Raw genomic sequence first — 25046 nt, 5'->3', positions numbered from 1 at the left:
ATGTATCTGAAATGCACATCACAAGGAGTAGGATGAAATATTAACTCACGTTTGCCCTCTCATATTTGCCCATATGTGTCGATGTCGCTCCATTTCACCCCCATAATCTTCATAAACTGCCAAACACCCTTTTACTGAGGTTTTACCACATCACCATGGTTACTGATAGATCAGCCCAGCTTTATTTATGACTAAATGGAGAGAAATGAGTAATAACATCACTCTTAACATTAATCTACTTATCGCTGAAGGGGGAGACAGGCCTGGAGTCACTGTCCAACCAGCACATCTGTGAAACCAACAAAGTCAAGGCTAATGCTATGCTATGCTAATTTCACAGTCCTGAAATCTGCACCCTATCAAAAACCCCATCGGCATTCAAAATGTCAGCAAAAGCTAATTTTGTGGGGTGATAGTGGTGCATGGCCACCGCAGGATAAACCAGATGTGGTTTTCCTGGCACTAAAGCTAACCAACACCAACACTTTGGGAGTATCAGAGAAAATCCCCAGAATCCCTGAAAAAAAAACAGTAAAAAGTACAATTATTTAGGTGAAAGGTAGAACTTTACTAAAAAAAAGAAGAAAAGAATATGAGGGAAAAACCACGAGGGGAAACCCTAAAACAAAATGGATACTGTGTGATACTGCATGAACGTTTCGTCTTACACCTACATGCTGAATATCAGCTTGTGCTAATTGGTTAATAACCCAAATTAACAGATAGCTTAGTCATACATTTAGACTTATCTTATTTCTATCATTTTTTTGCCAAGACAAAAACACTAGCAGTAACGTGAGGCAGTTTAAGACTCGCCAATGGGGTAACCGTTTCACTTGACAAGGGAAAAAAAGCAACCAACAATAAGCTACTATTTTCTACTTGAGGAAGAAAAATATGATTTTTAAGCCCCATTACAAGACTGAAACACTGGTTAAGACAGATTTTTTTTGCAGTGGACTTCACTTACACGCGATTGATGGCATTCTCCTTTTTATGGTGGTAGCCTTCAGGGAAGAGACTCTTGAGCACACAACCATGCTTCAGAAGGGCCTTGGGAAGTGCTTTAGGGCTCTTATCAGAACAACGACTCGTGTTCCAGACAACGTATTTAGACTCCTTTACCAGCCGCCATCTGGCCGACATGCCCAAGCCGGACTCCCGAACAACGCATCGATTGACCATCTCAAACCTTTCACCGCAAAGCTCAGATTCTTAAGAGGCAACACAATCGCCCAAGGCTTTCACATCTGCGACCACGAGTGAACGTCGCACTGAAAAACGAATGAAGCTAGAACTCAACAGGCCAAATTCACACCCACGGCTTCCTCGCTTTCAAAAGGGCAGCACAATAATGAACATCACTAAGAAGGCTGAAGTGGTCATAATAGCACAACAGCCCAATTCAAAGCCATGGCATTATTCTGTCTTTTAAAGAGCGAGGGATATCAAATCCAGGCATATTCAGTAAATGTCTCACAGAGGACAGGGCTGTGTCATCTCCCAGGAAGGGGGAAGCGTCGAACACTCTACGTTCTCCTAAACAAGGCAAACTTAAAGTTTTGAGCTCGAAAGATTACTTTTTTCATTATTAAACTCACATTGTTTGGGAGCCTATAAAGCGTGAAACACCTCAGCCTCACCTCAGCCAACACCTCACAGCCTTTTCAGTTCGGCACCTGCCTCAGCTTATGGATGTGCGTGTCATTTTTGTGTTGCGTTGCTAATCTCAAAAATCGACATATTATTTTATAGGCATTTAACTGATGCTTATCCACATCCAACTTACACAACTTGCAGTTGTACATACAAACTATTATAAAGCAGGAGGTTTTACTGGAGCTGTTTGGGCTAAATACCCCGCTCAAGGGTTACAGTATGTGCCTTGTACAATGAGCCTTATGTGAGAATGAAACCTGCTATCTCTGGACTATATATCAGGTTCCCTCAACATTACACTCCGCTTCCGGCCAGTTATCTGTAACTCTGAACAGACAGGTCAATATTAATGCTCCGCACAAGAGCCCTCATGCTTTCCGCCACCAAATGAGAAACAACCCGCCATATTGATTCCCCCGCACTGCTACTAGCTAGAGACACGCCACTGAGGGCGCCGCAGATCACATTCCTCTTCGGAAATTGAAAGCCCAATTTCCGAGGCGCCAAAGATATGAGAAGGTACACTTTGATAAAAATGCAGTTTCTGGAAGGAAAAAAAAAATGGACTGAAGGCTTTAATTTGCCGGCATGGCTGAGAGCCAAAGCTATTCATCAAGTCCACAGCAGCAGTGTCTAGAAACCAAAACAGCAAAAAGATAATCTAAGAACAGGACTTCGAAAGGGGGGGAAAAAAATAAAAATAACAATGACACACTTACTTTCCAATGTTTTCCGGAAGGGCCTGCAACGATATATCGTTGATGGAAAGGCATGTTAGGTTTCGCAGCTCAGGGAAGGTCTCGGGCAACCTGAAAAGGGAGAGAGAGAAAAGGGTCACTGGGATGGAAGTGAGACAGTACAGGCACAGGAACGTCATGTGGCGGGGCCCTTTCCCGACCACAGCAGCCCAACGAGTTGCGTCCAGGGCCCCAACCAGCAGCGGGGTTCACAGCGGGGCCAGTTTCGATACTCTCATGAAAGGAGCCGTGCGGTTGGGGAGGGCCGAAGCCACCGGGGAAGATGAACTGGAGCGTCGCGTTTCAGACCGTGAGAGCCCCCCTGCCGCGCTCTCACATGAAGTCACCGGCGGCTCGTTTGTTTCTCCGACCTCTCGCTGAGCGGACCGTGTCTGTCTGGGAGATTCTGGTCGTAAGCCACCCCGACTTCGAACGACCCCCCACTGTTAGTCTCGGTCCCGTCAGTGTGCCTATGATTCTGCCACTGTGTGTGTGTGCGCATCTGTGTTTTTCATTAAAAAGCTTTGTCCAAAAGCAGCCCACGCTCTTATAAGAAAAGTCCTCTGTAATCAGGTCTCTGCAGAGGGTAAATCCCAGTCTAAGGCACATGGCAGCGAGTGGGTTCCCCCCTACAAGGGAGCAGAGAGCAGGGCCTGGGAGAGAGCAACAAAGCACTAAAACACTGCACCATTACTGTATCAGACAACCGCCTTTCCCACTGTAGAGCTGAACCAGGGTGGCTCATTATACCCCTTTCCCACTGTAGAGCTGAACCAGGCCGGCTCATTATACCCCTTTCCCACTGTAGAGCTGAACCAGGCTGGCTCATTATACCCCTTTCCCACTGTAGAGCAGAACCAGGCTGGCTCATTATACCCCTTTCCCACTGTAGAGCAGAACCAGGCTGGCTCATTATACCCCTTTCCCACTGTAGAGCAGAACCAGGCTGGCTCATTATACCCCTTTCCCACTGTAGAGCAGAACCAGGCTGGCTCATTACACACCTTTTCCACTGTAGAGCTGAACCAGGGTGGCTCATTATACCCTTTTCCCACTGTAGAGCAGAACCAGGCTGGCTCATTACACACCTTTTCCACTGTAGAGCTGAACCAGGCTGGCTCATTATACCCCTTTCCCACTGTAGAGCTGAACCAGGCTCATTATACCCCTTTCCCAGCTAGAACAAGATGGCAGCAGCATTCAGTGAAACTGTGCGATCAACTTGGCAGCCTGGTGGTAGCGCTATAAGATGCATGCATATTACCCATGAGGCCACTGGAACGGAAACTAAAAGTGAAAATCGAGCGGGAGAAATGAGACCGTGTGCTTACACACAAATCCTCCTTTCATTTCATCAGCTCTGTAGGCTTCACACTCAGCCCGCTGGAAACACACAACACTGAGGAAACACGGAGCTCACCTTTGCCCAAAGTAACTTCAGAAATCCTCTTGAAATTGAGATTGATTTAGCAGCACTGGCACAAAACTCATAAGCAAAGTTCTTGTGGATCTTTTAGATAAGTGTGAGAATCATTTCACCCACCACACAAACCTTATTGGGCAACCATTTCAGTCCCAGTGCGTAGCGACTGGGTTGCATTAATCCCATTTCAATGACATGATTCACCATCTAAAGATATAACAAGAAGCTTTCAAGCTTTTGTGTAGAAATGTATTTCAAGGACATTTAGACAACATTAGTCAGACAAAAGATATATTATGTTTAGAAAACTCTGATATCATAGCTAAATATTGTGCCAAACATTGAACTTAAAAAAAAAAAATGTATTCGAAATTTGGCACCCAACATGGGATTCAACAAGTCCAATCCCCACCATTTTGAAATGTCCAATTATCTGCAACTGCAGCCTTGTCCAACAACCCGGGTGGTTTGGGGATTGGCGTATCACCAGGCACTTATTTTCACATCCCAGACTTCAGCACAGTTTGCATAGATCCCATACCCAGGGAGAACCGATGGGAAATTGCATCACCCTGTGGAGCAACCCGCCCCAGGCAGCACTGGCTCTGTCCGAATTCGATCCGAGAGCGTACGGCTCGTCTTCACACCACAGTGCGGTGCCTTCACTGACTGAGCCACCAAGCAGCCCTGCGGAACATTAGACTGTTACCCTGCTCCTTAGCAACACTGCGACATAGCACACTCTTGGACTGGAAGCGATTTTGCCTATTGGCTGCACTCGTTCACGGAGCTAGACCGAGCAATTTACCTTGTCAGTGGGTTTCCACTAAAATCTGCTACTTGGAGAGCTTTACAGTAGGAAATACTTTCAGGGATTTCCATAATGTCTGCAAGAAAAAGAGGGGAAAAAACAGATGTAAGAAAAATACGACAGCAGTGGAGTTTGTTAAACCTAGAGTAACGCCCACATGCGTGTGCAGCGAGGTTAACTCGGCCATATCTCGGAACATACATCCCTCAGGCCGAGGCTCCCAGACTTTAGGTAAACACGCTGTCCGAAAGGCAGCACAGACCACTCAGGCTCCTTTGAAAAGCCACAAATTAGAGGCGGCCCACGTCGAACATGCAGAGTTTGACCTTCTGTAATTGGCTGATGTAATCAGTGTAATTGTCACTGTGTTCCTCCCCAGGAAGCCCTGTGATCCCTGACCTGAAGGAACGCAGAGGACCGTAACCCTCCCTACACAAGAGCACACCAGGCCCCGTGTTCGACCGTGTGTACAATTAGACACGGCGTACAGTAGGGCGGGGGTCTCGGTCGGAGGGCCGACTCAAACGTCCTTAACATGGCCCCCAGCCACCCACGAACAGGAGCAGGAAATGACCCCGGTTGTAAGCAGCAGGGAGCCAAATCTTTAAGAGGGAATTAAGAAGGGAGCAGCAAATATTATATGTTTGATAAGTTTCTAAATTGGCAGATAAGCTTTTCACGTAATACAGTAACTCATAAAAAAATAATAATAATAATTACCTCAAAACATAGCTGAACATGGGTGAATTCTTAAATTCAACAGCACAGTTTTCAAAAACTTGAGTTTCGCACATAGCACATGCAATGGAATGGCTACATTTGTGCTATTCCACGGATTTATTCACAAAAAATGAAATGCATGCCGTGGCGATTTAAGATTGCGAAACTGAGTAATGGTTGGTGTTATGGTAAATATTTGGGGTAAATATTTGTGTTACGGGTTTGCGCCCTCTTACCATTCCGGGAGACGTCCAGTTCTACAAGCTGCATGAAGTTAGCAATCTCTGGAGGAAGCCTCTGGATCTCATTATCACTCAGGCCCAGTTTTCTTAGCTTCACAAGCTGAAACAATGGCTGAAAATAAGCAAACAGAACAAATCAATGGAGCAGCTTCTGGTGGCCCAAAGCAATCTGAAACAGCAGCAAGATCATATGGATTTCGCTACATGAAATCCCTTGGCTTCCTACTCATGGTTCTATAAGAGAAACAATGAGCGGTTTGAAGTGATATGGGGTGAAGGTGCAGACCTTAAAGTGCAGATTTAATTAGACTGTATTTATATTCATATCGGGTCCCTGTAGGAATTACAGCCCATTTTATACACAGTCCTATACATAGACATACAGTGAGTTGAAAAAGTCTTTGAAGTTTGGGCAAAGACGTATTCTTTTCTTGATTTGGCCCTGTACTTAACAATTTTAGATTTGTAAATCAGGTATGTTCAAATGCTTCCTTAGTGAAAGTATAAAAAATCTTTTAGTATCTAGTCTTGATTGTAGGCTTTTGATTGCCTTTGGAGTTTGTTATTGGCATCTGTCAACATGAGGGCCAGAGTTCTGCCAGTGAAGATCTAGGAAACCATTATGAGGCTGAGAAACCATAAAGCACTGCTTTTGGCTGAAGAGATCAGATGTAGCAGCTTCCTTGTGGGATACACGTTGGAGGGACACCAAAGGAATTCGTTTTTAGTGAGTGGCAATACAACATAACAGTGAGGGCTTGTAACTCGTAGCTTGTCAAGGTCGTGGGTTTATCTCTCAAATGAGCCATTGATGTTGCACTCTTAAGCAAGGTGCTTAACCTGTATTGTGCTGCTAAATATTCAGCTGCATGCACGGCCAGTAAACAGTCAAAACAAAGAAGAATCTCAGCTGTGTAACTTGTTTTAGAAATACAAAATGGCTGCTGTTATTGTTGTTACTATAAAACCGTTGTGGCAACACGACAGGGTGTGGCTTGCTTTCTTGTTTTCTCTTTCTGTTTGCACTTTAATTTCTTTTGCTTCACAAAGCACCCTGTCAGGACACTTGTCACAAATAAAGAACAAGTAATTATACTTTCAGGCGGAGTGCAGAATGATCGGTGATCAGAGAATGATGGCTGATTGGGATAATTAAGAAGTCAACTGTTAGCAGAAGCCGTGTCCAGCACACAGAATGACCTTCAGGAAACTGACATGAAATGTCTCAATTTCAACTCAAGCTGTTATTGTTATAATTTAAAATTATTACTGAGGCAATATCTTGTTCAGCTATACTGTAATTATGTGTCACCTGAAGAGCCAGAAACTGCCAATCTTTTTCAAACAAACTAATAATCCTGCAACTAAATAGTGATGCCCACCAGGACTGGAGGGTTTGTACAACTTTGGAAATGTCCTTCATTAGAAAGTTACTGGAAGAGCAGGAAAAACAATGCTGCTTGCACATAATACAGCTAAATCTTGAAACACAAGGAAATGTCCTCTCATATTTCTCATATAGATCGATCCCTGCTGATAAATAACTGAAGAGTAATATCACACAGTTTATTTATCATATCAAAATACATGGACTTCAACATCCAGTTGAATTATACTGGTTTCAAAAGAAAAAATAATAATTAAAAAAATCACATGGTACACATGGTTCTAAAACCAGAAAGCACTATCTGCTGAGTAATATCAGTCCGATCTTTAAATCACCTGGATTGGCTGATACTGGAGACACATTATTGGAGTGAGGAATCCATGTAGCAAAGAGCAGTGGATTCTTGCACCGCCTGCCCTGAACTAGACCAGAACCAGACAGAAGACTTTCAGAACCCAGACACTGGCGTGGAAGCCTTTTTATAGAGCAGGAAAGCCATAATTTTGCGGCTGCCATATATGTTGTCAAAAAAGGCACGCAAACATTTTGCGCATGCAGTTCTATTTCGGACGATAAAAGAGGTCTATAGAAGCTGCGTGATGGAACTCTCGTGTCAGAAGGCGAACTCTTCCATCACACAAAATATCTCTGCCCATAAAGGTGAACACAGGAGGCATACCCATCTGGGCACTCGTTCTTTAGTGTGCCCCGCTGTCTGGTTCCAGGCCTGACCCTGCCAGTGTTGACGGCATACACCATGGACCATAGCCTCTGGATTGCAGCCTGTACACAGCATTGCATTCCTTTAGCAGACAGTTTAATCCATTCCAGAGCAGCTTTCAATGCAGAAAGTCAAGCAGCTATCGTCTGTTTTGCCTTGCAATAGCGGCTCTGGCTAACATAGGGGCTTTAGCCTGCCAGGGCCAGCTTTACCAGCTGGAGAGCAGCTAAGCTGGTGGACCACAGACGGAAAGACACAGCTGCTGGTGGCTATACAGTACATGACCAAATATTCTACATTTCAGGAGGGAAGAAGGTTAGAAAGCTGAATACAGGGATTCCAGCACACAGGCCCGAGTTCTGTCAAGAGACAAACTGCAACAAGGTGGATCTCCACCTACATTAGAAGCAGTCCCCGGGAGTGGGAAGTAGAGTTTTGGGGAAGCAGCACCGGGTTGTTTGGCGAAAGGCTGACCAAACACAAGAAAAGTGAAGTAACACATAGAGCCTCTGCTTCGGCCATCGAATGTAAACAAAGGGAAGCAGAATTAAAACGAGTCGGAAGGGCTTCCAGAAAAATCCAAACCCAGCAGTAAAGCCGGGGGCAGAACGATGAAACCATGTTGAACAGAGTACTGCCCCACGCTGACAAGAGACCAAATCAACAGCGATACATTAGTATCACACCATTAAAGCGTTCGACGTTAACAACAATCGTCAGCAAAGGAGAAAACCCGTTCCCCAGGCCCCAGTCGGAGAGCTCGGCCTCCTGGGCGACCGGCCGAGAGCCAGTGGCCTGGCAGCAGGGAGTACTCCGGGCCCAGGCAGAAATAACCACCCATGCATTTCTATCTGCATGACCTACTTGTCACTTCTAACCGCAGCGAGCACAGTGTTCAATAAAGTGCAGCCGAACTGCCTTTTAAGATGGCGAGCCGGGGTCAGAGAGATGCGTTCGATTAGCGCGGGGCTCAGGTCGAGAGACCTCTGCACCACGCAGAGTTCAGATCAGCCGTGCCATCGCAGCGCGTCCCTGACATTTAACCCTTTCGGCAAAACTCTGTAAACCAGCGTAAACGGTCCTGCGGGCCGCAGTGTCTGCAGGCATTCGCTCCAACCGTTCGACTCGATTCAATTTTAGCTGTAGACAGCTTTTCACAGAGGACTGTCCCAAAGATGCTTCACAGAGTAACAGTAGGGAAGGAAAAAATGGGAATTACCAGCTCTAAGCCCCCCCCCCAACCGTGAACTACAACACCTGATTTTACGAATCAGCTTTCCATCATGTTTCCAGAAGTAAGGTCAATAGTGGTGGTGTAGTACCAGGACCTGGAGGCAAGCAGCCCAGTTACAAACACTCGCCTCTGGGTGAAATGGGGACGGCTCCGTGGAGCAAAGACCAGGGACCCTGACCCGTGTTCAGAAGGCTTTCCATTCCCGTTCGTGCTGATGACCACTCTAGGAGCCCTGTGCCGATCATCCACACAAACCGACCGTATGCAGGAGCAGGGCAGCAAAGTCACCCGGAATAATCTGCTGTGCGATTTAAAATGGGATCATTCACATACAGAAAAAAAAAAACATAACCTTTACATATGTTCCAGAGATTTTACGCCATGATTTTCTCAGGGCAAATGGAAAGCACTGAAAAGCCAACTGCACCGTGACAGATGAACCATCACTGATACGCGGTCACAGTGTGGTCACAAGGACTTCTACTGCGACCCAGAAGCATCTAATGGCAAACGGTCACCATGGCCGAGCTTTGAAGAGAATGGCAACAGGCTTTCATGTCAAAAAACCAACGGGTCTTAAACGAAGACCCCATAATTCAGCTACGTATATACTCATACTCATACATGGCCTGATGTTTCAGGATTAAAATTAATTTCCAGTTAGAGAAGAAATCTCCCCCAAGTCCATGCAGACAATTCTACCCAAAAGGCATCTGAAACCAACAACAAAAGCAGAACTCCAAACTGACACCTTGCTAAACCACCAGAGGTGGAACGAGATAGCAACAGCACAACAGCCTTTCATAGTTATAACAAACCACTCCTGAAAGCAAAATCAAAAAGCCTATTCTGAAAAAGGTTCGCATTTAGGCCTAGCTTTTATTCTTCTCCCTAATACACACATAAATACGGGTCAGAGGCAGTGCTGGCTGCCAGTAAAAGCTCTGTCAGCCTACCAGGCTAAAGGCACGTGGATAGGAGCCATCTGTCCACCCACACTTTTACAGTTAATGACTGTACTAAAAATGGAAAGAATTGGCCTCACTGGGGAAATGACTGCAGCTCTTCAGAGCAACAGATAGCATGTTGGCCCATCGGTTATTCTGAGAGAACACTTGTATCTGAGCAGCTCAGAACCAGCAATTCCATTAAAATGAAACCAAAACATCTCACAAAAGCCCTTCTTCAGAAGGCAGCACGGAATGTTGCACACAAGGTAATGCACCAACATTACAGAAGATCCCTTGCAGAGATTGGCTTTTCCCCCGTACAGCCAATCTCAAATTCCCAGCATGATAGCCCACAGTGTTTGGTGCGATACAGGGCACTGGAGTTTGGACTGTGAATAATGTGTACAGTAAAGCCTCCCCATCACACGCACTCATCCTTCACGTGTGACATCCACAGAGCTCTGACTCGGAGTGCCAGGGGCTCCAAGGGCCGTGCTGATGGGTCTGCACAAGAGACAATCAGAGCAGAAAGATGTCTGAGGGAAAATCCCCCCCTCTCCCTTGGCTTCTTCCACTTGCTTTGCTGCACTTCAATTCCATTAGCATTCGTGAGCGCAACACAATTGACAACCATTATAAATGAAGTTTTGTTACTTATTAGGCAATTGGCATGATGCTCCTTTTCCATATCGCTGATGTGATGTGTGCACTCGGAGTAAAAACAGATAAAGCAAAAACAGTTTTAGACCTTGCGATTTCATAATGTGCCCGTAATGACCTTTGCCGTTGATATCCACAATAAATGTAATGGTCTCTTTCATAGAAACTGCAGCCTATCATGTTCAGAGATCAATGATTTCTATGTGCTGTTATTTTTATGAGAATATGCTTCCTCATGGAAGTATAACCCTTTGTGGTGCCACGTCACACCTTCTTAGACCACTTGAATCTCGTCTTTAGTTAGACGCGGGCTATATTTAAGCCCAAACGAGAACACACCCACTAATGGCTAATTACAAACTGGAGTTGTACCAAGAACCCACAGAGAACCTTTAAAGAACATAATCACATGCTGGTTTATGATTTTTGGTTTAGAGAGTGGGTCAAGGTTTTTCTCAACCAACAGCCAGAAGAGTAAAAGTAAAGACGGAGTGAAACCAGGAATGAAAATAACCTAACCTGAGTGCAATATAACGCCTAGACTAAGACCACCTCCTATCACACTGGGACCATGACCAAGCTGAACCAGACCGTCGCCTTCCAATGCTGGGATCGCGACCACACGGAAGCACAGAAAGGTTCAGCTTTGAGAAAACCATGGAGCACTACGCTTACTCACTCACAAACGCGTGAGCGTATTCCATCAAGCTATTCTGCCAAGGGCTCTCTCCGAATACTGAATTCAAACAAAAGTGTAGAGACTGGATTGTGAGTCACATGAAACCCCCTTAATTCCTGAAGAGATTCCAAAATAAAAGTGCACGTTTGCGATGGTTCATCAAAGCCTCTTTTTTTCGCCCTGTGTTTCAGGTGCTATTGTGTGGCGATTGTGATTGGTCGATAATGATAGTGAGTCATTCGCTGTCAGAGTTTCTCTCTGGGTGGGGGGGGGCGGGGGCGGGGGGGAATGGTTAGGGAAGTAAGCACTTTAATGTTCCAGGAAGCCAAATGAATTGGCATAAACTGGAAGTACGCATTCCACAACTGCGACTCGGTGGGTACTGCCACCAGACTACTCTACAACAACAAGACTGGCAACAGCGTCGGCAATAGGTCCAGAGTGTGCACATTTACACATGTTCCCAGGCAGATTTAAGCAGGCACATTTACACATGTTCCCAGGCACTGCAATATAAAAGAATGCAGTGGGTCATTTAGAAAGCACTTTAAACGCAACCTTCACCCGGAATAATGTGGGTCACTTCCATTAACATTTACAGACAAAGTGGTTCTCAGCAAACTGAAGAAGAAATACACATTCACCTTTGCATTTCAGTATTTTTAATTGAGCGAACAAAAGAGACCCATACCTGTACTACTGCACAGGAAATTACATCACATTCTGAATCTAATATAGCCTACATTTTTGTAACAGAAAGCTGCTACAAGCGTGGGCATTGCAGCCATCTGCCAAAGACTGGTTTCTAAACCTGAACACAACATAGTGAGCAGTGCATAGTAACGCAGGGGCTAAGGGACAAGATAACATCAGCAGGAAGTTCCAGGTTCAAGGTACTGAAAAAAAAAAAAAAGAGAGACCATAAATAACATTTTGTTGCGCAACACACCTTCACTTTGTTTCATAAGGAGCAGCACTGTTTTTGTGCTGGGATGGCCAACCTATCTTGTTCCCTGGGTTTACTCATTTAAGGGTGCACGTGGTGCCCATTGAAAGAGGTGGGATCAAAAACAGGCAGGCTTGCAAAGTTCACCTTATCTGGACGGATTAACAGAAGGCAAGCACAGTCAGAGCAGGCAGGCTCCGCACTGTAATGCAGACCAGCTGTGTGACTGCAGCCGGCTCAATACCTCTACCTCAGAACACCCCAGCGACCAATTACCAACTCAGCCCCAATAGCATACAGTATAATACAATGTGCAAATACAACTACAGCACACGCTATATTACAATAATGTGCAAATATAACTACAAGTATACAGTTTAATACAATTATGTGCAAATATACGTAGCTACAACATACAGTTTAATACAATAATGCGTAAATATACGCAACTACAGAATACAGTATAATAGTGCAAATATAACTGTGCATTCACCTCACATATATTGGCCTGGGCACCTGAAGCTGAATCTATACTGATGTTTTGGAGCGCAATCACCTTCAAATTGTCCAAAAGGTCACCAGCTCCCCGCTGACTTCCACAGAAGAAAAACAAATTAGAGAGATAACAGGAAAGGAACCATTTGGACACATTTCCAGCAGGCACTTTGAGATGTTATCTGCCTTTTCTGAAGCGGTCGGGTGGGGGTACGGGGGGGGGGGGGACGAGCGGAGGAGAAATGTCACTCCTCTGGTTCCGCGGCGACAGGTGGGACGGCCGCGTCGATGACAACAGCGCGCGGCGAGGGGCCGAGGCGCGTCACGGCGCGCGGCTGACAGGTCAATGCTAGGCCGTTAAACCAGCCCCGCTCCGCTGACGGCGCGGTCACCGCCCATTTCCGCCACCACTTCAGCCGCTGCCAGGCAACCACTGAACCCCGAGGGGGGGGGGGGGGGGGGCGCGTCAGCCCTGACCCTGCGGTTACACCGGCCCTTCCGCACATTTCAGGGCTCTTTTCCCTTTTAAAAAGGGGACAGGCAGTCTCCGGGGTTTTAGGAGAATACAAATTAGCGGAGGCCAGACCTGTTATTCCTGCTGATTTCTGTTCACTACCACCACCACCCCCCTTACAGACAAAAAGACACACAGACAAACACGCACATACACAAATGCAGCTAAAGCTGGCGAATAAGGCAGTAACCGCTTTCCGCTCTTTGAATCGGCATGGGCGATGAACGTTTGCCATGATGCACAATGCAAACACCGCAACTCACCCATCAAGAAAGCCCGGTACAGCTTGGCACACCCGCGTAACGGCTGGTGTAGCTGGGGAGAGGCCGCTCCTGTCGGGCTAGATGCAAACGGACTCAGCCAGCGGGCTGGTGCTGCCGGTACAAGGACAACATCAGTAAAGGACGACGCATACGCGCTCAAAACCGCCATCCTTCCACCGCAGGCTCTTAAACGCTGCGTTTAAGTTCCTCGCAGAAACCGTCACCTCGACACGAGCCAGGCGCACGCTAAAGAATGTCACTCTGGAACATTCCACAGGGGGGGGCGTAGCGTCACAGACGGATGGTTAATAAAATATTAAATTTCGCTTTTGCTTCCATGAACCGAAGCTGTCCTTCTGCCCGGTGGCCTTCCTGCTTACTCACAAGGACGTGACCCACTCAAGGGGTCATCCTCCATCTGAATCCCCAGGGCCACAACGGGAAAGGCCGGCCGGTCTACGGTACGAGTGCCCTCGCCTTCATCAGGAGACAGAGCTTCTGAAGCCATCGGTGATACAGTAAATCATACGATGTAATGTACTTTATTGAACCCCGTGGGGCAATTGGCTCTCTGCTTTTCACCCAGTCTAGTTACTTAGGAGAGGTGTATCACATCACTTGGGGGCGGCTTGTAGCGTAGTGGTTAAGGTACATGACTGGGAGCCACAATAAAAATGATCCGCACAGCCGTTGGGCCCTTGAGCAAGGCCCTTAACCCCACATTGCTCCCCGGGCGCTGCACTGTGGCTGCCCACTGCTCCTAGGTAACTAGGATGGGTCAAATGCAGAGGACAAATTAACCCACATGGTTCAATAAAGTATATCTTATCTTATCTTATCTTAGACCCTCGTCTTCCAATCGCCATCCTAAACACGAGCGGTCTGGGCGAGGAAGCAAACGAGTGCGAAAGTGAAACTCGTTTGTGAGTTTCTCTCCTCTTCAGAGTGAAACAGCCGTCCAGCTGCCTGCACTAGTTAGGCTGGAGGTCGGCTGAAGCTTGAATTTTCTTGCCATAGTTCTATTGTAGTTCTCATTTTGTAGCTATTAGCATTGAAGTAAAAAAATCAAAAGTATTTTGTGCCTAACGACAACACTCAGGTTTACATTCTGATCTCCTTTTCAGCTGCTTGGTGCACATACAGAACCAGTCAAAGGTTTTGGGCACACCTTGCCCTTTTCTGCCTTTTCTGATTGATAGCAGACAAAATCAAACAATTCAAAGTGTCAAAGCTTTTATTAAAGCATATTTTTATACGTTTTTTGTAAATTATGCTGATACAGTATGGAGCACATTTGTTGGCTAAATGGTTTTACGTCATCAAAAGTCAAAGGTATCAAATTAACCTTAATCAACATAGTGTTGCCAGATATGCAGTAGATACTACAAGGGTTGTTTCTCCTCACTAATCTTCATGTTGAGCTCAATAGAAAAATGATTCGGGAGAAACAACCCTTGTAGTATCTATGACATATCTACGGACAGCCGGAGGTTTGAGGCTGGCTTGATACCTCAGACCCTTGATGACCTTGAAAACCATTTCGTCTACAAATGTGTTCCATACTGTATCAGCGTAATCGAGTCCTACCCCCCAATCCCCATAGAGATCCATTCAAATGCAAAGAGGTTTTAGTATCGCTTGTAAGACAACCTAAAAGAAAGATATCCAGACTCTGGGGATGTTGATAGGTCACAGACATCAGGAAGCCATGGCATACAAAGGACAAGCAACCAAATACAAAACATGACTATGTACCACACCACACTTTATTAGATAGACCTGTACACCAACTTGCTAATGCAAATATTTAATGGGCCAACTAAATGCATAAAAGCATGCAGATGTGGTCAAGAGGTTCAGCTGTTGTTCAGACCAAATGTCAGAATTGGGACGAAATGTGATCTAAGTGACTTTGATATTTCAATTTAGGTAATCTCCTTATTTTAAATTAAGATCCTTTTAAACTAAACCAAAACAAACCTTGTTTAGGGATTTTCCTATTCTGTTCAATGTAATTCTCAGAGGCAGAATAACACATTTGGAGCAGTATCTTATAAATGAACAGCACTAAGCACTAAAAAAAGAGGCAGCTGCTTAAAACGAGCATTGGAAAGCACATCATTAATCTCAGTAACTGTAAAGTATAAAGACTTCATGTCGGCCAATATTAAGACACTACAGACTAAGCTTTCTACCCCGAATGAATTACTATAATGAGATTTTCTTCATGTTAAGTGAGTGCGCGCAGACAGATTCAAACACTTAATAAGTAATGCATTGTTAAGTGACTGGCGGACTTTTGTTCCTCCAGTTTTTTTACATAACAAAACCAATCCCGTAACACCTTCATGTTTGTCCAGGGAAATGCTTGCTGGCTGCAAGTCGAACATCATAAATCCATATCAGCAGGAAGTGGCTAAAGTGGGTGCGTCTAAACGGCGCTCTTGATCGGAACAACCCTAAACCAGATCTCCCCGTCCGCTACCACCACCGAGGACAATCCGCAACCGTTTAAAAATTAATACGGCTCAATTATATAACCGCATTAAAGGGATGTGATCCATCTTTTAATCATTATTGCCAGAAACGGACGTCAACATCACGAACCGCTCCAGAGCCACAGCTGGGATTTTCAACATTGCTTTTGACAAACCGGTTACTTCATGCGAGTTATTTGGAACTTAACTGATAAAGTAATCAACTACTCTTGACATCACAGATATAAGCATCTCTGCAGACTGTCGCAGTGGTACGTAGCTCAGATTACTCACTGCGAAATGAGGCAAATCATCTGCCTCTCAGACACCAGGCTAGCATTGTCCCTTCACTAGTCAGAACTTCAGGAGTCTCGAGTAGAACTCTTCATGGCACGACTGAGCTGATTTCTCGTATGACTCACCTCTGAGAATATGGATATATGCTGGACACGGTTGATGCTATTTTAGTGGACCGATAAAAACCTGCCTGGGCCCTCCTCCATATTGAACTGTATAGGGAACCAGGCCTCTTACAGAACGGGGCTGTAAGTTAACAGTGAGTTTTGATTTGTTACAACCTCAAATTAAGCACTAAACCTGAAGCACTTCAGTTAATACCCAGCTGTACAAATTAGAGGCACAAAAGCTGCCCTTCATACAGGATTATGCTTCACAGATTCACAATGCAGTGTAAAATCCTGTGTGTCGGCCTGCACAAACGGGCTATCGCCGTACAAGAGCTCTGAGACGGACGCGCCGGGGCTAAGGGGCACGGTTTCATAGCTGCGGTCGTTCACAGGAAGGCTTTTTTCGAACACTGTATCATTTGGCCGTCCAAAAAAACGCAAGAGCTACATTTGAGGGACGGTCTCCAGCGCTGAAAATTACAGTGAAAAACAGGCACTTTGGGATGTGAAAAAGTGCGCTCGGTCGGATTTATTCTCCCTCGACACAAACCTCCGCCGCTGCCCCTCTGCATTCCCCCCACTGCCACGGTAACAAACCAAACGGCGAGTTTAACGAGGTGGCGGACTGCGCTCCACAACGGCCCTTGAGGATTGGTTACCGTGGGTCGCTCTTTTTACCGTGGTCTCCGCGGACCTGACCGCAAACGTGTCCACGGATTTGCAGCGACCCAGTTATTCTGCAGCTTGCCAGTCATGATAAATCCAGACACTTTTCCAAAAATGTGGCGAACAATTTTTCCCTGTGTGTGCAATTCCAGGGCAGAGGGCAATTAGACTCTGGGGGCATCGACTGACTTTAGCAGAAGCGCGGGGGAAGGACCGCCAAGCCGGCCTCTGATATCATGTGTGGGATGATAAAGATCCCAGTTTGGCCAAAACGAGACAAGATGAGACAGGATTTCACAGATTGTGTCACTCTTATGTGATTATAGTGCTTCCATACCACTTCTGGCTCCAGTGAAATGGACTGGAGGGGATCTGTTAATAACTCTACCCACCCCACCCCCCCACCCCCCATCCCACCCCATCTGCCCACCGATTTCACAGGGTCTGTACAGATACTGTTCCATGACAGTTTCGTCCACGACCTTTGACCCCCTATTTTGGGAGTAGTCAGGTATCGTGTTCTCAAAGCTCCGGGGGAAAAATGGGGTGTGGTAACTTGCGTATCTGTGGGAGAGGTGACTAAAGACCACGGAAGGACAGCCAAGCATGAACACGCATACACATGCACACACACGCATGCACGCATGGACAAAAGCGCGCACACACACACACACACACACACACACACACACACACACACACAGTACAGCACTCACACTCACACTCACACTCACACTCACACTCACACTCACACTCACACTCACACTCACACTCACACACACACTCACACACACACTCACACACACACTCACACTCACACTCACACTCACACACACACTCACACACTCACACACTCACACACTCACACACTCACACACTCACACACTCACACACTCACACACTCACACACTCACACTCACACTCACACACTCACACTCACACACTCACACTCACACTCACACTCACACTCACACTCACACTCACACTCACACTCACACTCACACTCACACTCACACACACACACTCACACTCACACTCACACTCACACTCACACTCACACTCACACTCACACTCACACTCACACTCACACTCACACACACACACACACACACACACACACACTCACACTCACACTCACACTCACACTCACACTCACACTCACACTCACACTCACACTCTCACACTCACACTCACACTCACACTCACACTCACACTCACACACACACACACACACACACACACACACACACACACACACACACACACACACACAGACTGCCAAAGACAGACATGTAAGCAGGCCTGCACACACACGCACCCCAGTCCAACTATTAGTCTGCCTCATTTGCTATTAGTCTGGTTCATTTGGCACATTTGTGCATTAGTGTAGGCATAAATAACCTGAGATGAACACATCCCCTGGGATTCCCAAAACGTGTGCATCGAACAAAACAGTTGATTGGTAGAAGACTGAAACTTTTTATCCATAAATCGCTCTTGTTGCCTTTTATGGGAAGGAGAGAAACTGGCTGGCCCACTACGATTTCAAGTTTGGACAAGCTCGTAATAAAGCCCTCGACATGTAGCACAACATTTCAATCTGTGTAATGATTGGAGCAGAGTTGAAAACCACAGCACATAGCTCAACAGAACAAGAGAAAAGGTCTATGGGAGGAAGGACACAATCAAATCAAAACATTCATGAAACTTTGTCCCTGACCACTGCCAAGGGGGATATGAAATATGAGGTAAATATTTTAGCCAATCTTTTTATTCATTAATGATAAAGTGAACCATCATTATTATAAAGTTTGGTGAGCTCAGCAATCCCCAAAAGTAATGCAAACAGTTTCCAGAGAAGAAGTGTACTAAATCTTGCATCCATTTGCAAGTCAAAGAAGAAATATTCACTGAATTCAGGCCAGATTATATTCTGGCCTTGAAAAAAAAAAAAAAAAAGCCACCTATTAAATTCTGTTTTTTTCCAAGACCGATACCAATACCAGTGTTTTTAACTTTTAACTTCAGGCTAGGAATAACAGTGGGCAAGCATAGTTGCTCTTATCGTTTACTTTTACTTTATTTTGATCATTCTTATGGTTTGTTTTTCCATTATTCTTCTTCTACCTTTTAGGTTTTCAGTTTTGGATATAGTTTTTTGGGGGTTTTTTGCATTTTGCATTTTGTGAAGGCTATGCACTGTCAGTGACGGCACACATACGTTATACAGTTGAATGGTCCAAATATACTTGCATTTTTAAGAGTACATGTAAGTTACTCTTACATGCTTAAAAATTCTGACAGAATGCAAACCAAGCAAATGAGTCATTCCATTTCAGTTAATATAAATATGAATCAACTTTGAAACAACTACAATGCAATAAAGTTACTGTTTCGCTAATTTCTGATAAGCAAAATGCATGACAAACAGGCACAAGCATTTAACAAGCTGCATGAAAACAGGCCTCGGTGCACAGCCTAATGGCGGCAGACTTAAGACTGATGTTATTAAAAAGCCACCTGCAACGTATTCCCCATTTTAACATAATATTTGTCTACGGCAATGGTCAGGTTTTTTTATATGACACATCACTAAAAATTCTCTAAAATGTTATTTTGCTTAGGCCTTTATGAGACTCTAGAGGAAAGATAAAATAAAATCAGGCAAAAAAACAAAAATCAGGCCTGAATGCCCAAAACAAATGAGGTAAAAAAGAAATAAAAAATAGCTCCCCGGTGGGAAGAAAATCACTCAATCAGCGGTGAGAAAGACACATTACGAGGAATCCGGTGCAAAGTTAACCCCAAACTCACATCAACTAACCCAGCTGCACGAACAGGGTTTTCAACCAGCGAATAATACAGAGGCACAGGTGCTGACGTGAAGACTCACTATAAATTTCAATTAGGTTTTAAAAATGACCAGTCATGGGCAATACAATTGAAGAAAATCCACTGTGTGTCACCTTCAACTGATTAAAAGAATAAATAATAGTGCTATGCAGGACTGGCATTACAGTGACTAAAACGGTCTAAAATGAATATTTCCCATTCATTTTCCTATCTAGGGAAATGACTTTTGACCAAACAATGATAGCTCTCAGCAGCATATTTCTCAGATTTGATTACTCCATTAAAGGGATTTGCAAGGCCTCATTTCTAAAGCTTTAATGGAGGTCCAGGCATGGGGATGACCCAGCAACAATTCGAATAGAAAACACCAAAACAAAATACCATACTGCCATTTCACCTGTGGTAAAAAAGCATTCATATCAGATAATAGCAGGAAAGGAAATGCCGTGATAACAAATTATGTCTCTCCCGAAGGGACACAAGCAGGGGAAAAAAAGTCTAGCACTAAAATAAAGACCTTCATAACTAATCTAAACATCTTCACTAGGCCCGCAAAGCACGTCCAGAAAGTGCAGAGTCAACAATTTGCACCGGCAATACATACGCGTTGGAACAGTCAGACACTTTTGAGTGGAACAAACACTCCTGTGAAATTCTGCATGACCCCAGTGTATGTTCGGCTCCTGGCAGAGGCAGAAGGTCAGAGCCGGTCCACGTGGGAACAACCAGGACCGCCGAGAGGTCACCTGACTGACATGTCTGTCTGAGGTGCACGTTCCCAACCCGCTGACGGGTCACATACTCCAGACTCGGCCAATGTCTGCGCTAACCGCAGATTAGCCCTGGCGCCCGATTGGCCACCGCGGTCCAATGGGAAGGGAGAGAGCGTCTCCCAGCCTCGTCACTCAGCATGGACTCCTCAGGCACCTGTGACCTTTCTGCCCCAGCTGTGCAGTCAGTCGCCCACTGTAGCATCTCAGCAGTGACAAGCAGTCATGTCTGGCTCAATACCTTCCACGGATTGTGCTACCGTCTTTCAGGACCGCAGGAGCGCACTGACACTGAGGCAATGAAACAGAGCCTAAATGGTGTCCCCTAATCAGTAGGAATCGTAACTGGGGAAATAAATACAGAAATGTACTTATTTACTAGAATCCAGGAAAAGTTACAACTGTTTATGAAGTCATAAAGAGGGCTGAAAATTAAATGGTTATTAAGATACCTTTGAGCGCTTGGCTTTTAAAGTATAAACTGCCTCACTTTTATCGATAGGATCCTTATGGAAAACATATTTCTCCAGGTCTGCATGTACAGCCATCGGGCAACATCCCAAATAAACCTGCACAATCACATACACTTCATCACGGTGGAAGAATTCATCGAAATGAAGAGGTCGATCAATCAAAACTTCTCTCGCACATACCAAAGGATTACAGAGGGCAGAGGTGAGAGTGATTCTGCGTTTCAGGCTCGTTCTCTCATACTGGGGAGCTGACAGTGACACTGAGCAGCAGATGAACAAATACTTCAGTGTGGATTAGTCCTGCCAGTTTTCTGCTGAAAATGTTCAAACTAAATAAAGACGGTGTGATGTGATGTTAAGGGAGCAGGGCCGGTAACCAGGAGGTAGCATGTTTTCAGCCCAAGAGGGAGAACAGCTGCTGTAAGTGTCGAACAAGGTACCGAGTCCAAATTCCTCAACACGTAAACATGCAGCTGAGTAAATATATAATACGTCAAACAAATTTAACCAATGGAGCTCACTCCTGACGAAGGTGTTGGGTACGCAAAATGCCCCGTCAGCCACACCCTTTCGCCAATGCTGAAAAAAACGAAACATCTTGTTTCTCTTTACATAACTAAAAATTTATAATCAAACTGTGCTCAGTTGTATGTTAATTCAACTTCATGATTCTGGTACAGCCTTACAAAGTTTCAAAAGTGGCATCTCAGTGAATTGGGGACACGGGCTTAAGAAAAGAAAAAAAAGAAAAAAGTTACATATTCCAGTAATAATTAAAGAATGTGGTGACGGAGCTTGCTATTATCTTCAGTGCAAAAGCAAAGTCACCTCTGCATTCTAATCAGGGGCAGAATGTAATGGAGGCTTGTTCAAAGTGGGTCAGATCCAATCAGCAGTATCCGAGAGGGGCTGGCGTTACCTCCCCCATAGGAAAACATTTGAGGGATATCATTCCGATCAATCGCAGAAGGTCAAAAGTGACCCTTTTTTTAAACTCAGCAGAGGCTGTGATGTGCTACACTTCATCCTAGGCCAAGGGAACAGCAAGTTCAAACTGTGTGAGTGTGTGTGCGCGCGTGTGCGTGCGCGTGTGTGCGCGTGTGCGCGCGTGTGTGCACGTATGCATGGGGGGTAGCACTGTTCTGAACTCAAGAATGTACAAAACAAAAACAAAACCCTGAGATCATTGAGTTCAGCAATAAAACCAGAGAAGAAGAGTTCACACTAATGTTATTGTAGCCTCGTATGTGAATCTGCCGTACCATCGGAGAGCTGGGACAGAACACCTGTGAGCTGGAAGACTTCCTCTGTTAGACATAGCACAGGTCCACCCAACATGGGATTACCTACAAGCCAAAGCACCATACATAAACACATGTGGCTGACTTATGGCAAAGAAAGCCCAACTCTGCAGTTCCAGGGGACTGGCGACGTGGTCCTTACACAAACGATTACCTGCATGTGCAATAATGCAAAGAATGAGGTTTCAGAGGCTTGAGGCTTTGAGGTTTCACAGCCTCAAATACTCAAGTACCCCCTGCTCTGTCTTCTCATTTACAGGCCTAGCATTTGACTGAAGTCAACTTTATGACCAGTCTTCAGCCACATCTGCCCTGTCTGAACACTCCTCGAGTCGCCATCTGGAAAACAGCTTACAATGAAACGACACCACACCGTCAGTGAGGGTTTGAGCTTTCCAGCACAGGTTCAATGTTCAGTACAGCTGACACTCCAGACTGCATTTGCATCGGTTCACAGGAAAAGAACCACTCAAGACACTATGCAAAGATAAAGTGTCTGCCCAGGCAGAAACCAAAGCTATTTACTGCCTCTCAAAACAATGAACAGGTCCCTTTTATTGTGGCATTTAGGCAACACCTAAGTGACCTAATACATTGCTCACAGCTCGCGAGTGAGATAAGAGAGCAATAAAAGATATGGAATGCCTGTGGTTCTTGCCGGAGTCCGCGATCATTGCACAATTCCTCTACAGCCTAACACGGTGGAGAAGTGGTTGCAGAGGACGGAAGTGTATAGAGCGCAGAGTGCAGAGAATAGCTGCGGTTGTTTGATCAAAGAGCGCAACAAGGTGTTGTGGCCGTAGGCCCATTCGATAAATAATTAATTAATTAATTAATACCGTGGCCTTCTGCCCCGTCATTGCGTAACGTGAACAATACCTTTCACATTGAGACGCGCGGCGTAGCCAACCAGCTCCACGTAGCCTACAACCTGCTAGAAACTCCGCGATAGAGCAGTGTTCTGGCATTTTCCCGTGACATCGACCAAAGCGAATGGAATAAACACTAACTCGCATAGTCATTCATCCACAAAAAGCCCCTTAACCAAGCAGTCAGGGATCTTCCTGAATAAATATTTCACGTCACTTGGCATGTCATGAAGATCTGTCCCGGCTCCAGGTCTTACCTTAGGCAGGTCCCGTAGCTGGTTCGCGTCAAGCAGAAGCTCCTCCAAACTGCGAGTGTAGCGATAGATTTCTTCTGGGACGTACGCTAGAGAACAGTGGCGTTTATCGATCGTTTCAATGTGACGGTTACACCGCCACAAGGGAATACAGTGAAACATCACGGGTTGCTATAAACTCCGTTCTTCGAAAATCCCCCCACAACTACACAAAATAAATGGAGAATCCAAAAGAAAAGAACTCCCAAGTTTCCGCGCACAGTATCAGCTACAGCAGCGTCTCTTCGTGCGACTTTTAACAGCGAACAAACGCGCAAACCACCTCTCAGGGCATAAATAAACTGCAAAGAGTAACATGGAATAAAACCGCTGGTCGTGCTCTCACACTTCAAATACTTTTTATCCTCACGCTGGCTTCTATCCGATTTTCAAATCTTCCCAGTCGTTGGAATGTTGAATAGTTTGGCCTTTATTTTCACTGACCGACGCTTACATCTCGGTTTTGGTCGGTTCCGATTTCGTGTTTTTCTCGCTCTAGAGTTAATTTCCTCTCATTCCAGTTTCTGACCCGGAACATTCACTCCCTCATTCCAATGTGACGTCACCATTCCTAACTGCTCCTCCCTTTGTTTCACTCCTCCTCTCCCTCCCTCGGTGTATCGTGGGAACAAGGGAGGGACGGCCGAGGGTGAGATAGTGCAGTCCCCCTGGCGCGCTTTGCGTTACCTACCTGCAAGTTTGCACAAACTTCATGCAGATTGGAAACTCTGTATAGCTAGTTGAAAGATGTGACAACTACAGCAGTTTTTACACGACTATGACTGTTTAAATTAGAGATTCTCCCCATACGAAGGCAATTAACAGGCTAATATGCATGAAATTCAAATGATAATTGCCCAGATTTAGTGTGTGAAAGGGAACTATGCCTTTCTCAGAGGTTACAAAATAAGGGAAGTTAGTCGAGTATGATAGCCTATAACTTTGTTGGGCGTTCTTAGACGCTCATAGAAATGTGTTTATTAGTTTTATCACTTGGGGAACTATGGACCGTCATATTTTGGCAGAGGGAAGTGTGAACTTATACTGTCATCCACTCCGCAGTTATTAATCGCTCAAAAAGATATCTTCACCATTAAAATGACGTCAGAACACGCGACTTTGAACAGAAACTCGTAGGTCTACCTATACAATACGCTTTCACACCTTGGCATCAAGGGTCCAAGGTATGAAATGAGCCCAAACCATCATGCTGCTGCCAGATATGCAGTTGATACTACAATAATTATTTCTCCTGACGAATTTTCCAGTTGAAAATATAATTATTTTAGTATCTACTACATATCTGACAGCAGCACAGTGGTTTTAAGTGGATGACTTAAAACCATTTAGCCAGCAAATGTGTTTCATACTGTATCAGCATAATTTACAGCTGAATCTAGTCCCCCCCAATTCCATTAGAGATCCATTCAAATACGAATAGTTTTGGTATTGCTTGTAGGACAACTTGAAAAAAAGGTATCCAGACTCTGATTGAA

The 25046-nt window shown here is 45.2% G+C and overlaps 1 protein-coding gene across 1 annotated transcript in view; it reads right to left on the bottom strand.

The window, feature by feature from the left end:
- The window catches only part of lrrc1 (leucine rich repeat containing 1), a 45566-nt gene extending 21479 nt beyond the window's left edge, over positions 1 to 24087 (bottom strand). The window contains exons 1-4 of the mRNA XM_061228338.1: positions 23515 to 24087; positions 5587 to 5704; positions 4628 to 4706; positions 2379 to 2468 (exon numbers count right to left, since the gene is read on the bottom strand). Coding sequence (XP_061084322.1) covers positions 2379 to 2468; positions 4628 to 4706; positions 5587 to 5704; positions 23515 to 23673 — 446 coding nt within the window. The 5' untranslated portion in view covers positions 23674 to 24087. The remainder of the gene's footprint in view (positions 1 to 2378; positions 2469 to 4627; positions 4707 to 5586; positions 5705 to 23514) is intronic.
- Positions 24088 to 25046: the final 959 nt, after the last annotated feature.

This window comes from Conger conger, chromosome 18 (assembly GCF_963514075.1).
Source record: "Conger conger chromosome 18, fConCon1.1, whole genome shotgun sequence".
In the NCBI taxonomy this organism is placed as follows: domain Eukaryota; kingdom Metazoa; phylum Chordata; class Actinopteri; order Anguilliformes; family Congridae; genus Conger; species Conger conger.
This window is presented reverse-complemented; position numbering and strand designations above follow the sequence as displayed.